This window comes from Ascaphus truei, unplaced genomic scaffold, assembly GCF_040206685.1.
Source record: "Ascaphus truei isolate aAscTru1 unplaced genomic scaffold, aAscTru1.hap1 HAP1_SCAFFOLD_367, whole genome shotgun sequence".
Lineage (NCBI taxonomy): Eukaryota > Metazoa > Chordata > Amphibia > Anura > Ascaphidae > Ascaphus > Ascaphus truei.
Window position 1 is genome coordinate 185,901 of NW_027456694.1, and position 14,296 is coordinate 200,196.

A 14,296-nucleotide genomic window follows, 5' to 3' on the forward strand; every position below is an offset into this window, starting at 1 on the left:
ATTTCTCGGCACAGATAGAAGAGAATGAGATCAAATATACAGACTATTATCCCTGACAACAGAGTCGGAATAGCCACTCCCAACTGCCATCGTCAATACATCAGACCAGGCCTGAAATGGAACATGTTTGTGTTATGTAATGTTTGAATGTCCTGCAAATGAATTCAGATTGGGTCATCAAAGCCCTGTCCGAACTTCAAGAATGGTTCATATTTTCCAAGGTTTGCCTTAGAAATATGCTTGTCTCTCTCTAATTCAAAGCAGCACTGTATTTGATAGCAGGGTCCACATTTTTTGTGTAGCTACCATGATACTAAATGTGTGATCTAGAGATTCCCATCTCTATTTTAGGTTATTGGTTGTTGCAGGTTGTACAGTAAGTCCTTCAAACACTGGGACCTCTTAAGCTGTTGAATAAAGATAGCCACTGTAGTGTTGGCTCATTTCCTGAGTCTATCCGTTTGAACCTTGAAGGCCTACCTGATGTTTGAGATAGAGGTGCAGGAATGTTTTCCCCACACTTTTAAACTTTGCCAACATTTTCGATTTGCTAAAAAAAAATCTAACTTTTTCAAAGTTTGCAAGTAAAAGTCCACCATCCGCCACCAGAAATATGGGCTTTTGGGATTTACTGGAGAGAGACACTGAGGGGTAGAAGGAGAGAAAGAGAGGTCTAATTTTAGTAGGGTACACTTGGACACATACTTGTGAACACACGTGAGACACCTAAAATAGGACCTCGCTCTCTCTCCCTGATTCTTCAACTTCACCAATTTCGACCAAATGTTTAAGGTTAAAAGTTATATGGAATTTTTTTTTCCCCCTCAAGTTCAGGCAAAACAGAAGCAAAGCAAATTTGTGTTTAGAAGACCACTCATCTCTAGTCTGAGTCTTGTTTTGCCCTTAATAAAAAATGGCTACCAGCGAACACATCACTGGCTATCCAAGCAATGCCAGCACTATTGCCTGCTTAGAACACATACAGTATGTTGGGCGCATCTAATGACATCATCACTTCTCCATTGTACAAGCACTGTGACAATCACAATGAAACTGTCTGTAGAACAGGTACAGCCACGTATCACAAACTCTCCCCTCCTCCATTTAGAATATCTTAATATATAAAATCGAAAGGTTGGTACTAGCTGCGGTGAATCTGATTGGTCCTCAGCCTCTGGCCAATCAGATTGGTGGCTCTATGACGTCACCCGGCTCTATGACGTCACCCAACTCTCTCTCTCTCTCTCCCCTTTTCCCTCTCCCTCCCCCGGCTCCCGGACGGAGGGGAAGCGCGGCGCGGCCCTCCTGCCCCAGCCGCCAACGCTCACTTCCCTCCCTCCCCGGGGGGGGGGGGGGACAGGCAGTGGGCAGGCAGCCTCCGGAAGGACCCCCTTCCTCCTGCAGCTGCCTCCGGTAAGATAGCGGCGCACAGCGGACAGGCGGGGGGTGGTATTCAGTCAGGAGAGAGGGGGGGGTAGTTAGTCAGGAGAGAGGGGGGGGAGGGAGTCAGGAGAGAGGGTGGGGGGAGAGAGTCAGGAGAGAGGGGGGGAGAGAGGAAGTCAGGAGAGAGGGGGGGGAGAGGGAGTCAGAAGAGAGGAGGGGGGAGAGGGAGTCAGGAGAAAGGGGGGGGGGAGGGAGTCAGGAGAGAAGGGGGGGAAGCCTGAACAGCTGTGAAGAGGGGGGGAAGGGAGTTGAGAGGGAGGATGGGGAGGCAGAACCTTACATCATGGGCAACGCCGGGTATATCAGCTAGTGTGAAATAAAATTGCTCTGGAAGCGTGGACTGACGCCAAGTTGAACCCCTTCACTGTCAGAGGGCCCAGCAACGGTTTGGCAGCACATGGGTAAAAAACTGTAGATTTACCCAAGTTCCCTCTTTAACTGTGTCACTTTGTATGTAAACATTCACTGTCAGTAAATGAAGCCGTGGAAGTCCTGCAGCGAGATTGGCACAGTCGCAGCCTGGTACAACACACACCTGTAAATGTTTTGACTGCAAAGCTATAGTTTGCAATCTGTTTAAATCCACACCACACTTTCTGGCTGCCAACAAGCCCCCCTCCCCACCCCCACGCGTGCTGTTTAAAAGGGATGCCAACAAGCGCTCGCCAGAGATAATCACGGTCACATCCTAACTAATTGACATTTCTTCTCTTCAATTAGCTGGGGAATAAATATTGTTACTTAGCCGGGGCGCTAAGAAAAGAAAGGGAAAGAGAAATGAACGTTGCTGTATGCCGCAAGGGATTTTTAAGAAAGCTTCGGTGCTGGGGAATGTGGTTTACAGTCTCATGGGGAACTGGGGAAACACAGCAGATAATATGATATTATCGCAGGAATCAAAACACACTCTGAAAGACTGTGCACAGGATCGAGTGATGATGTTGGCACATTATATCACAAGGAACACTTACAGGGGCAATACCTTCAACGACCAAAGCCCACCAGTGAAAGTGACATGGGGACATTTGGGTGGTTGGTGCCTAATTACCAACATTTGGCAACTACCATCATTTTTTTTATATGATTTATATTTAATTGGTTTGTAAACACGGTGAGCAGAGACTTGGGAGGGGTTCGATTTCCCCTGGCTGCTCCCTTCTGTCTGCCGCTGTGTGTCCAACCAGCGTCCTGCACAGGTACAGACCCCCCCCCCCCCCCATTCTCTCCCTGCCTTTATTCTTATTGGCTCTCTGATAAGGACCAGGTGGGGTAAGGATAAAGAAAACAGGTGATTGGCAATCATTAACCCATTGAGAGGCCCCTAAGAAATGCAGTTTGTAATTCATTACAAAGACTCAAACTCAGCGGAATCTTTGCATTTAGCACGAGTAGATTTGTTTAAGGAAACTATTTGAATTCTTTACAAAAGGATTTGTTTTCGGCCAGCTACATGGTATCGCACTTTTAAGCGATGTTGTTATAGACTTCAAGAGGTGAAATTGTGGGTTAAAAAGTACTAATACGGTGTTAACCTTTACTGAGTATACCACTGTGCCACGGGACCTCAACCACTTCCACGTCTTGTGACTGCTTAAGTCCTGGATATGGACATGAAACATGGACATCTATTAAGTCCTGGATGCCAGAAATGGAAGGGGTGGATTGGTTTCCCCTTTCATTTGGATCGGGCTGGACACTACATCGGCGCCCCATCTAAACACCTATAAAAGGACCAAGTGCGTCCGACGTGCCTGGTTCATCATGAAGACGTCTGGCGTCATCGTTAGGGCATTGCAGAGGCAAGGATTAAACAGTTCAGGTCAGCACAGGTCTGTGAATTCAAAACCGAAGATGTGATACAGTTACCAGAAGCCTTAGGTCCCTAGTAAATATGCTGGCAAGCAGAGCAGGACTTTGACCTTCTGAGGTCCTAAGCTAGGTCAAGTTTAAGAGGCCCCAAAAATGAGAAATAGATTTATTATTCTGTCTGAAGGGATCATAGAAAATATAAACATGAAACTGCAATGAATGACAGCATTATACCGGAATTGTTATACAGTATACACAGATGATGGTGTGAAGCTAAAATGAACAGGGTTTACCCAACACATTCATTTCAATATGAAAACATTTTCTGTCGTGATTTTTGGAGAGCAAAGTCATTGAGGATGTCCCCAAACGATAAGCTACGCCATTTGTCCCTTCCGATGCACACAATGCTTATGGTCTTATTTGAATGCAAATGTCCACATTTGTAGAGCATCTTCTTTCCCCCCCCCCCCCATATCTTCTTTATTTATCATCTGATTTTAAAACTGGAAATGCATGATTTTGTTTCTGTTTTTGAGACCCCTCATATTGTGAGGCCCTAAGATGTAGCCAAGTGATGTTAGGCGGAAGTTTGCCTGTGCCAGCTAACCACCTTCCCCTGGTGAAGCCCCCCATGTGTGTCTATCTATTGATTATTTGTTGCCCATGTAGTGCACTGAAGTGGTTAACAAAAGTCATACCACTCCCCCCCCCCCCCCCCACATGAATGTCCCAATGCAGGCTCTGGCCGATTGGCATCAGACAAATTTCCATTGTGTTCGTAGCATACTGAGAAGGTTAAGTGGGATCCTTGGCTCCTCAGCCCTCGTCTGTGAGGTAATGCATTTCACAGTTGGGGAGATGCTGAGAAATAAAGCAGATCGGGTAACTCATCAAGGTCGAAAACGATTGCTCCGAGCCAAGACCTTTGCCGAGGATCTGAGCCAAGACCTGTTCAAGATTTCTACTGAACATAAGCAGTTTTAGATAGCTGGCACTGGGACATCTCTGTATTTTCATCTTCATACGTTTCAGAGCCATTGTTAAATGTTCTTGGCACGTCAGCGGTGGCCAACTCCAGTCCTCAAGGGCCACCAGCTTCCTTATTGTTCCGCTATTGTTTTTATTTGCCAAAAGGCAAGGGGACCTCCACAACTGGAAGTATCTCTGGAACCGTGGGGGTCCCTGGAGCTGAAAATAGAGCGGTTTATCTCCTGGAGACCCCCTCCTCCACCCTTAAAAAATAGCCCGCCAGGATTGCTGCATCAAACTGTTTATCAAAGTCTCTTCGGGACAAAACACCTGCAGATTAACAGACAAAATAACTGAAAAGAAATCCTAGGGATTTTTTTCCTTTCAGAAACCTCGTCATTTTGCACTGTTTCTGGCCCAATTTTGCAGCTTTTAAACTCAAATAAATACCACCTGCTGTGTCACACAATGTATTGATTTATTTAGCGATATTGACTCCTGAGTGAGGAGAGGAACATAGCTTTTTCCAAGGTCCACTATGACCTACACTTGCTAAGTAGTCTTCTGCCATAAGACCCCCCTACAGCCCATTCACCTTACATTGTATGGGCTACTGTATGTATCAAAAGGCATTAGTGCCCTTTTTGGCATCGATATGAAGTGTATGGGCTTATTTTATATCCGCCAAAGTGTCCGATCGAGGGTGTTTTCTGCCAAAATCCCCCATTAACTGGAGTTAATTAGGACCAACAATGTCGATATGGAATAAGCCCCTTGGCAAGGCATTGCTTGGGCATACACTTGGATCTTCTGCTTAAAATTATTAAGAAGTTTCTTATATTTGGGGCAAGAAACAACGCTTTACCTGAGACTCTCTTGGAGATGAAAACACCTGAGTCACAACAAAGGCGGTAGCCAAAGGCTGTCATTTGTACTCCGAAACACACCCGCCTTCTTATCCCACTGCACCCTATATTTCCACTTGCCCTTCTTTATAGTGTGTAAGCTCCTTGGGGCAGGACCCTCCTTACCTCACCATGTATGTTAAGGCGTGTTATTTTATTGTTTTTCGTCCTCCGACTCTATTGCACCGCGCCACGGAATATGTCGGCGCGTTATAAAGAAATGATAAATAATTATAACAGATAACTTATTTGCGTTGCGCTGTGTGTCTAAACAAGTTGAGGAGTTTAATACACAGACTCCTTAGATTTATGAAAGAAAGCATATTTGGGAATGTAGTTTTAAATGATAAAAGCACGGAACAGCTGAACACTTTCTTTGTAGTATTTCCTGTCCCCTCAGTTTGACTCTGTATTGTCTAGTATAAATTCAAAACATAATTCATTCAGCGTGAGTTATGTGCTCCAGTCCAACCTTAACAGCTGCATATTCTTAGCAAACTACAGAGAGAAGAACTGATTTTTTTTATGCTGGGTGAACCTATCACATTTGTACAAAGCTGATCCAATTTGCAAAGTGATAATCTAAAGCTTGTTCTGCATTATCCTTCAGTGCTATGGAAATATCATGCCAGGATCACATTTATAACTTGGACCTCAGATGCAAAAGACTAACCGTGAGCTGACCCCATTCTAGCATTTTCGTTTGAAGAAGATACATCTCTTAGATTATTGCAGCCAAAATGACCCAGCTTTAATATTCCTGCATTGCGGACAATTCACTCAAAGTTATGGAAGCCGGTACTTAACAGTGAAGTTCATACACTGGAATGTTATGTATGCACGTGAATACGTTCAATGCTGGACATTAGGATACGGGGAGCTATAATGTGACAAGTGCCTCAATAGGTGAATAAAACATGGAATCAAGCATTGCGAGAAAGGATACCTGCCATGAAGAGCTTACAATCAAAGAGGTATGTCCGAAGATGTACCACCCTCCTATTCAGCGTGAAGAAGAACATCTACCCCTTGGCTTGAGAAGGTGTGACCTTCAGAGTAGTGGGTGTAGCACCAGAGTGGCACTGGACATTCAGCACTTCCTGGTCATGTGACGGCTCCAGGCGCGATGACATGATGCAGCCACGGGACGTAAGCCTACTTATGCTCCTCTATAAAGCGTTAGTAAGACCACACTTTGAATATTGAGGTGACCGCTGGGCAGCTTCCTTCCTGTGAACCAATCACTAAGGCCGCGATTATAGTGAGTGCGATGGCGCGTGCGACGGCGTGCGAGTCGCAAACAAAATGCAGGGCCGCTATGAGGCCGACCCTAGTGTCGGCAACCGCACTAGCGATGAAGAGCGCCCGCACGGCTGAATTTTGACCCGACACAAAATGTTGTTTTTTTTTCCGCGTGACGGCCGCGTCCCGTGAGCGGTTCAGCTAATGAGGGTGAACCATTCTGTTGACGCGTCCGCCACGCCTCCCCATCGCCTCCATCAGCACTGCACACATCGCTCGGGCGACAAGCGGAAGCGACGCCGTGTGCTCCGTCACGCATGCGCGCCCACTATAATCCCGCCCACTTAAAGGCAATTACAAGCAGCTTCTTGCTGGCGACTATATAAATCTGTAGTAAAGTTCCAAAGTGCGGGGGGAAACAGTTTCAGGCGCGGGGAATCCCGCCTGTGCAGCCAACACAACACAGACAAACACATTCCTCAAAATGCAGGTCTCCTCTAGGACAGAGGTACAAAGTAGCGCTCTACTCACAAGGCCACCTGATGAAGAGGCCCATATGGGACCTGCAACATTGTCTCTCCTCTGTTCTTGGCTGTTACAATAAATGAAGAATTGCATTGTGAACTTGTGAGCAGAGCTGTGCTTTGTATCTCTGTCCTAGAGGAGACCTGCGCTTTGAGGAAATTGTTTGAGTACAGAATATAAATCTGCCACATGCCGGTGCACTGGAGATTTTCCGGAAAGACGCCACCAATGGATCATCTTCCGGTTAAATCCAATAAAAAAACAGAAATGAAGCATCGTTTCCTACTGAGTTTCACCTCCTGCAGATGCATGGAAACTTAAGGAAAAGGACACAGACAAATAAAACATCCAAATACGTGTTACCTTTAGTCAGTTTTCAAAGGATTGTGTGTTTATTCAAAGGGCTAATAATGTCGCGAGAGGAGTCTTAGATTTATCAAATGAGTACGATTTTAGAGGAATACCGCCAGACGGCGAGCGAAACATGTGCGTCCTACATATAGCCCCAGCGTTACGCAAATCTAGGGATTTAAGAGTTTGCAAATTAGCTTTTTAACCCCTATCGTGCCAATGCCCCCAAGAAAACTAGCCAAATGACCAGCAGCCTACGTATATAAGGCACTGAAGTGGCTAAGCCAAATTGCAATGACCTTTGACAAGGTAAAAGGTTAAAAAAAAGGCAATATTTGTCTGGCTCGTGACCTTGGCCGAATATTTCGCTTGTCTGTACAGATTTTTTAAAATCATTTGAAAACACCGGAAAAACAAAAAAAGGGTTAAACACCTGTTGTGCAGAAATATCAACGCAGAAAAACGGAATCACTAAATATATCATGAACCCACCCGCTTCCGATAAGTCCCTGTCCAATTAGTATGGATTGTTGCTATAATTATATGGGGTCAGCTTGGAAAATGTATACACTGAATTTTATTCTTCGGTTAAGCTATATTTGCAGTTGCATCTGATACATTTGTTACTGGAATCTGTGTTAAAAGTTCAGATAAGGATAATAATTATTAATAGTTTGTTCTTGTATAGTGCTGCTAGATTTACACAGACATTTTACAGACACAAGTCCCTGCCCCATGGAGCTTACAATCTATGTTTTGGTGCCTGAGGCACAGGGAGATAAAGTGTCTTGCCCAAGGTCACAAGGAATTGACACCGGGAATTGAACAAGGTTCCCCTGCTTCAAACTAAGTGCCAGTCAGTGTCTTTACTCACTGAGCCGCTCCTTCTCCCTAAGACAACCAAAGTCTTCCTACACCCAGCTAACATCCCTTAGGCCTTGACCATGTTTAGCGCTTGCTGGCGGAAGCGTGCTGACGCGCGCTCCCGCTCAGCACTGAGCCCCTACAGCCGCAATTAGAGCGGCTTTAGTAGGGGCTCACCTGCGCTTCCGCGCGCTTGCGGAAGCGCAGGTCTTAGGGGAATTTAAAATTCCCCCGCTTGCCGGAGCGACAGGCCGGTCACGTGAGCGGTTCGCACCAGCTACGTGATGTCACTGGCCCGCCCCCGGCCAGTGACACGCCCGCCCCCGGCCCGCCCCCTGACGGCCCGCTAACAGCGCGTGCGGTAAGCAACCGCAAGGCCAGGGAAAGCACCCGCTTTCCCTGCGCCTCAGCACGCCAGCAGGGAGCATGGCCGAGGCCTTATACATCTTCAGATTAATGACTCCTAGTCGTGCTAGTTTGGGGCGCCATGGAAACTTTGATAACTCTCGGTTCTGTGGTCTTCGGATGGCATTTACAAGCATTGCTTTTTCCATTACCTTTTTTTTTCATAATGCTACATTTATACTACTTGGAGAAACGAGGCACCGATTGCCGTGAAAACGAGATTTGGAATGTGTTAAGCGCACCATGAATGACAATTTCACATTTTCATCTCGACTCCTTCATCATTCAACAGTAATGTTACAGCTCTATAATACGGAGGTTTATCTTCCAGCAGAACTAGCGGTAGCCGTTTCATGGGTACAACCTTCGTGAAGATACTTTATATAAGAGTGTGGTAAACCTACCCAGCCATGAAAATTGCGGAGCCGGTGCCGAGCAAGATAAATATATCAGATTGATCAAAGAAAACTCCAATTTCATTCAAGGGTACCCTATTCTCTTTAACCGGGAGTAAATAACAAATTGCTGGCTTCTTCCCACTCACAGTGCTGTATAATGACTGTGCACATCACTAGAAGTGTAAGGAGAGGCGCCGACATTAAGCAGCTGACTGTAGGGGTGGCGGGACGCTCCCTACCAAAGGCTGCAACGTCCCTTCTGCTGTACACCATTTATACAGTGTAATGTGTAACCCTTGAGGTGCAGTCTATCATGTTGCTCTACCACTGCTCTAGATGAAAGAAATGGGAGGATGGTGTCATCAACAGTTTCAGATACCTCTTGAGACTGTATCGAATTCCAGGAGTCAAGAGAAAATTGGACACTGGAAAAAGGAGTGATAGCAAGAAGCCGCTTCCCAGTTGCAGAGACAAATTCAGTAACGCAATAAAGAAATTGACAATTTGAAGGTTAAACAAAGTATGTACAGATGGAGAAGGGCCGGCTGGGAGTTTGGTGGGACTCGGTGCAGTGGGGTTTTGGCGCGCCCTCGTCTCTTCTCCAGAGCGGCATCTCACCCTGCTGCACCGCGAGCTGGCGACGTCATCATCAAATGATTGCAGAAGAAGTTGCCGACTCCAGAGAGAAGGTAAAGGGCACTTACAGGGGCCCCCGGGCTCTCAGCCATCAATCAGTTTAATTGTTGTGGGGTAGAGCGCGTGGCCTCTGTATGTAAGCGCATGGCACCAATGGCACCGCCATCAAGCTGGCCGAGATGGACTAAGCCTAAGTGTCTTCGATGCCGTGGTCACACGGCACCAAAAGATTAACACTATTGGGCGTCCCATTCAGAAGCATGGACCCCCGCATCTCCATCTCGGCAGACACTTTCCCGGGCGCCAAAGATTGTTGTTTGTTCGTCCTCACTATGAGGAGCGTAAGTCTTACTCCGTCTGTAAGCCAAGAAAATTCTATGTAAAAATTGCTATCAATCTTTCTGCACGTAACTCATAACCTGCAGGTGATACCAAAAATGCAAGGCTAATGATATGAAACTGGTCCATTTATCTGATCGCCCACATTTGCGCTCCTGTACGTTTGTATGAAAGGAAAGCCGCCCCATTGACTTTTATTGAACGCAGCATAAATTGAGTTAGAAGGTAATTGGCAGAAGAAGTAAACACCTCGAGTAAACGAAACAGATCAAGAAGTGAAACATTATCCTGCTGATTACATTGGGAATTCACTATGTTATAATACACAGTCGATGTGTGACTGGCATATAAACCGGCGTTATGACAACTAGAGACAGGCACATTTTTTGGGATGGATTTGGATCCGTATTGGAACGGCCGGGGTTTTGTGGTCTGCGGATTTCAGCGGATTAATCTCAAAAAGGGCGATTCTCGTTTTGCGTTTTTTTTTTTAATGATTACCAGATTATTAACTCCACGAATTCTGAGACCCGTGGACGGATTTGCAGAGTCCAAGCCGTGCATTCTTAAGAATTCGCCAACGGATTGCTGAATCCGCCGACTGGATTCTGCAAATCCATCAACGGGCGGTATCCCATGGCGGGTTTTGATGAATCCACGCGGGGTTGACACTGTCCAAATCGGTCTGCAGATTTGACACCGCGGAACGGATTTTGTGTGCGGAAAGATCGCGAAAATCCTGGAAACGGGTTTGAGTGAATTCGCCTATGTATGTCTTTATTTATATAGCGCCATTAACGTACATAGCGCTTCACAGCAGTAATACACGGGGCAATCATATAAATAATAAATAATACAAATAACACATGATGGGAAGAAGCGCTTCAGACATAAAGTAACATTTAGGAAAAGGAGTCCCTGCTCCCAAGAGCTTACAATCTAATCAGTCAGTCTATCTATAATGTGAACCCTGAAAACCATACGCTCCATAAAGATGCAGCTTCCCTCAACAAGACCTATTTTGAAAATGAGTTCCATGTAATGCTCGTTAACCTCTGAGAGGCCATCACATAACTTGAGCCCTAACCCTATGGTCACCTTAGCAGTTAGTAGCCACTAAAGGGTCTAGGTAGTGTATTAATGCTATTTCTACCATCGTGTCCCATCATTTCTGAAGCCTATGATAGAAATATTATTAAAGCGATCGCGATGCGGTAATTAACTCGTTATTTCCAGTCGTGTTAATTCCGGCATCGAGACTTTGGGTCAAATATCACACCCGGTAAATTATTTCTGCAATCTTAATTCCATCATACAATTGCGCTAATAAGATGTAGTATTTTTTTTTCCTACCAGGTGCGACATTAACTCAATTTTAATGAGGGGGGGGGGGGGTGGGAGCGGGGTGATGCATTGGGAGATTTGAGCCGCCATATTTCACGCCAAGCCAGCGGTAAAGCAGGTCTCCGGAGCAGAAATGAACAGGATTCTGAATTTGGAAACCCCCTGCGTTTTACCTATCTAAATTCTATTGTATGGTTTTGTAACTCTGAGCGGTTTGAAAGTTTGTAACATATCAACTACTTGTTGGTCCGATAAAAGGTATCGTACCCCCTCCTCCCTCTCCCTCCTGTGTTACTGCATGGAAAAAAGGATCAACACGGCCCCCCACCCTTTTTTGCTTACTACGGTTAGAATGCTTTCCGCAACATTGTCAACAGGACTGACCATGAAAGAATGTATTCAATTGAAGGCTTTGGTTACTTTCTGATTATCTTCAGAAAAATTACGTTTCAACACAAAATGCTGGTTGAGTCTCAGAAAGACCGTACCCAGAAATCTAACGTTTTGTTCCTCTATTAGTCTATTGCCGGGGTGCGCAAACTTTAGTTGCTGCGCCCCCCTTCCTGCTCTCCCCCAGTGGTCGCGCCCCCCCTATTACCTTAGTGCGGTGTCAAATGACCCTGCTGCGTTGCCATGGAGACGCTTCCCGAAGGCGGCTGAATCTCGGTAAGTTGAGTAAGCAGAGGCCTTGCGTGGTCCCCCGGCATTTCATTTAAACGCCTTGGGGAAGAGCGCGGGGCCTCCGCAACCACCGCGCCCCTTGCAGAAAAATCTCAGACGCCCCCCAGTTAGCGCACCCTATATCCATTGTGTATTGGATTGGCCTATAAATTGCATCATTTTAGTTGGATGGGCCTTCTCTTTCACGCCCATTGAAATGATGGTTATTTGCAGTACAGTTAATGCCATTGTCGAAAAATCAATTTCTTTACTCCGACCACTTACTGCAGGAGTGGGCCAATGCCAGTCCTCAAGGGCCACCAACTGGTCAGCCTTCTAGGAGATCCCTGCTTCAGCAATGTTGGCTCAATCAGTGGTTCAGTCATTGACTGGCATTGGCCTCCCTTGAGTTAGTGTATAATACATGAAGTCTCTGCCCATTGAAATGCTAAATGATGGTGATTTAGGCAGGAAACTCGAGAATACACCAGAAGTGGCTATTAGTTATTCTCTGATTGTCTAGAAAATAGCATTACAATGAGTTATATTAGACGGAGCTGACATCTTTGAATGTAATTCTATCTCGCAGGAAGAGGCAAAGTGTAACTACGTGCAGGTGACTCAGGGTTCTGTTATGCTTTTTAAGTAACCGCAGCGTTGTTTTGATATAAAAATGCTGCCTTCTTTTATTATATTTGAACGGAGGGCTTTTGAAGTATTGACGGCAAGCAATATCATTATTAAAAGATGTGTTTTCAGTTATTTTTGCCTTAAAGAAACGCTGCGATTTACAGTATGGGACAAATCCACAAAGCTCTGTTAGCCTATTTAATTAAGCATTAACATAAATTAACGTTAGGTTCATTATTATATAATGCCTATGCGTTAAGTGAATAACGTAACGTTATCCCAGTGATGCTCGTTAAATAACATATGGTTATTTTGTTTCCGGACGTTAGTGCTAGTGATGTGCAAGGCAGGTGTTCCCCCTAACATCGCATATCCGCTGTTCAGGATAGCACAGAGTCAATTCTTTGTGGGGGAAAGTGTGAGAGCGTTTGTGTTGTGTGTGGGGGAGAGGGTAATTGAGTGTAAGAAGGAGGGGGGTGAGTGTGGGGAGGATTGAGTGTGAGGAGGGGGGATTGAGTGTGGTGGGGAGTGGGGATTGAGAGAGGGAGTCGATGGGGGCCTTGTGAGACAGGCACTAGGGGCAGAGCGAGAGAGGGGTGTAAGGCTGAGAGGATTCGTGACAGCGCGCGCATGGCGAGAACAACATACTAATTCCCTATGAGGCCACCTGTAGTGCGCGCGGCCACACTAACGATGCAGAGTGACCACACAGCAGTTTTTAAAAAGTCAAATTATTTTGTCTTTTCGTGCAGCGGCCAGCGTCACGTGAGCGGTTCAGCCAATGAGGGCGAACCAGCCTGGTGATGCATCTGCCACGCCTCCACCACGCCTCCCCATCGCCTCCCTAAATCGCTGGAAGCTGAGTTCATCCACCGCTCGGGCAAGAGGCGCGTGCGACTCCATGCGCTCGCACCCACTCGCGCGCCCCCATTATTATCTCGGCTCAGGAGAGAGAGGTGGGGGAGTGAGAGGGGAGAGAAGGAGGCGGAAGAGTGAGAGAGAGAAGAAAGAATGAGTTAGAGGGGTGAGGGTGTAAGAGCGTGAGAATGAGACACGGGGGAGGGGAGAAATACATTAGGGGAGGGGGAGGTTGAGAGGGGGGAGTGCGAGAAGGGGTAGAGAAATAGAGGGAGGTGAAAGAGCGAGAAGGTGTGTGAGAATGAAGGAGTGTAAGAGAAATCACTTCTGTACTATGAGAAAATACTTGTAGCATTTCTTTTAAACAACTCTGAATGACATTTTTAATGTATTATAATGTAACAATCATTTTTTTTGTTTCTATAGCAATCATTTACAAAGTCACATCCCCTTCTCTTCTGAAACATGCTCTGGCACACCCCTTTTTGAGCCCTGCCCTCTCTCTAGCAGTGCACCAATTGTATCTTGTGACTGCCCAGTCACATGCTCTTCCCCACAGAACTTGGCATCTTTGGTCCTCTTCTGCTGCACTGACGGCCATTTAGTGGACCCCCAAGCCGAAACTTCGCAGATTGATCATAGGAGAACATATTGATCGGCAACTTAGCTAATTACTTATCATTGTGTGGATTGTATTGATGCGCATATTAAAGGGAATAATAATAATAATAATAAAAACGCAGCTTGGACTGCTGCTTTAAGCTAACACAAGGCAGTGCTAACGTAACATGGCGTTAAGCCTATTCTTTTGTTTCAATATTTTTATTAGGCAGTCATAGAATATACAAACAGGGATCAATATGCATATCCTAATACAAAAAAAAAACATTTTTAATTTTATGGGGGAAAAGATTA

At 45.8% G+C, this 14,296-nt stretch overlaps 1 protein-coding gene across 1 annotated transcript in view; it reads right to left on the reverse strand.

The window, feature by feature from the left end:
- LOC142483768 (ankyrin repeat and fibronectin type-III domain-containing protein 1-like) overlaps positions 1-3,224 on the reverse strand; it is a 161,064-nt gene extending 157,840 nt beyond the window's left edge. Inside the window, exon 1 of the mRNA XM_075583751.1 lies at positions 3,191-3,224. Within this exon, the coding sequence (XP_075439866.1) occupies positions 3,191-3,224 (34 nt within the window). The remainder of the gene's footprint in view (positions 1-3,190) is intronic.
- Between the last annotated feature and the right edge of the window lie 11,072 nt (positions 3,225-14,296).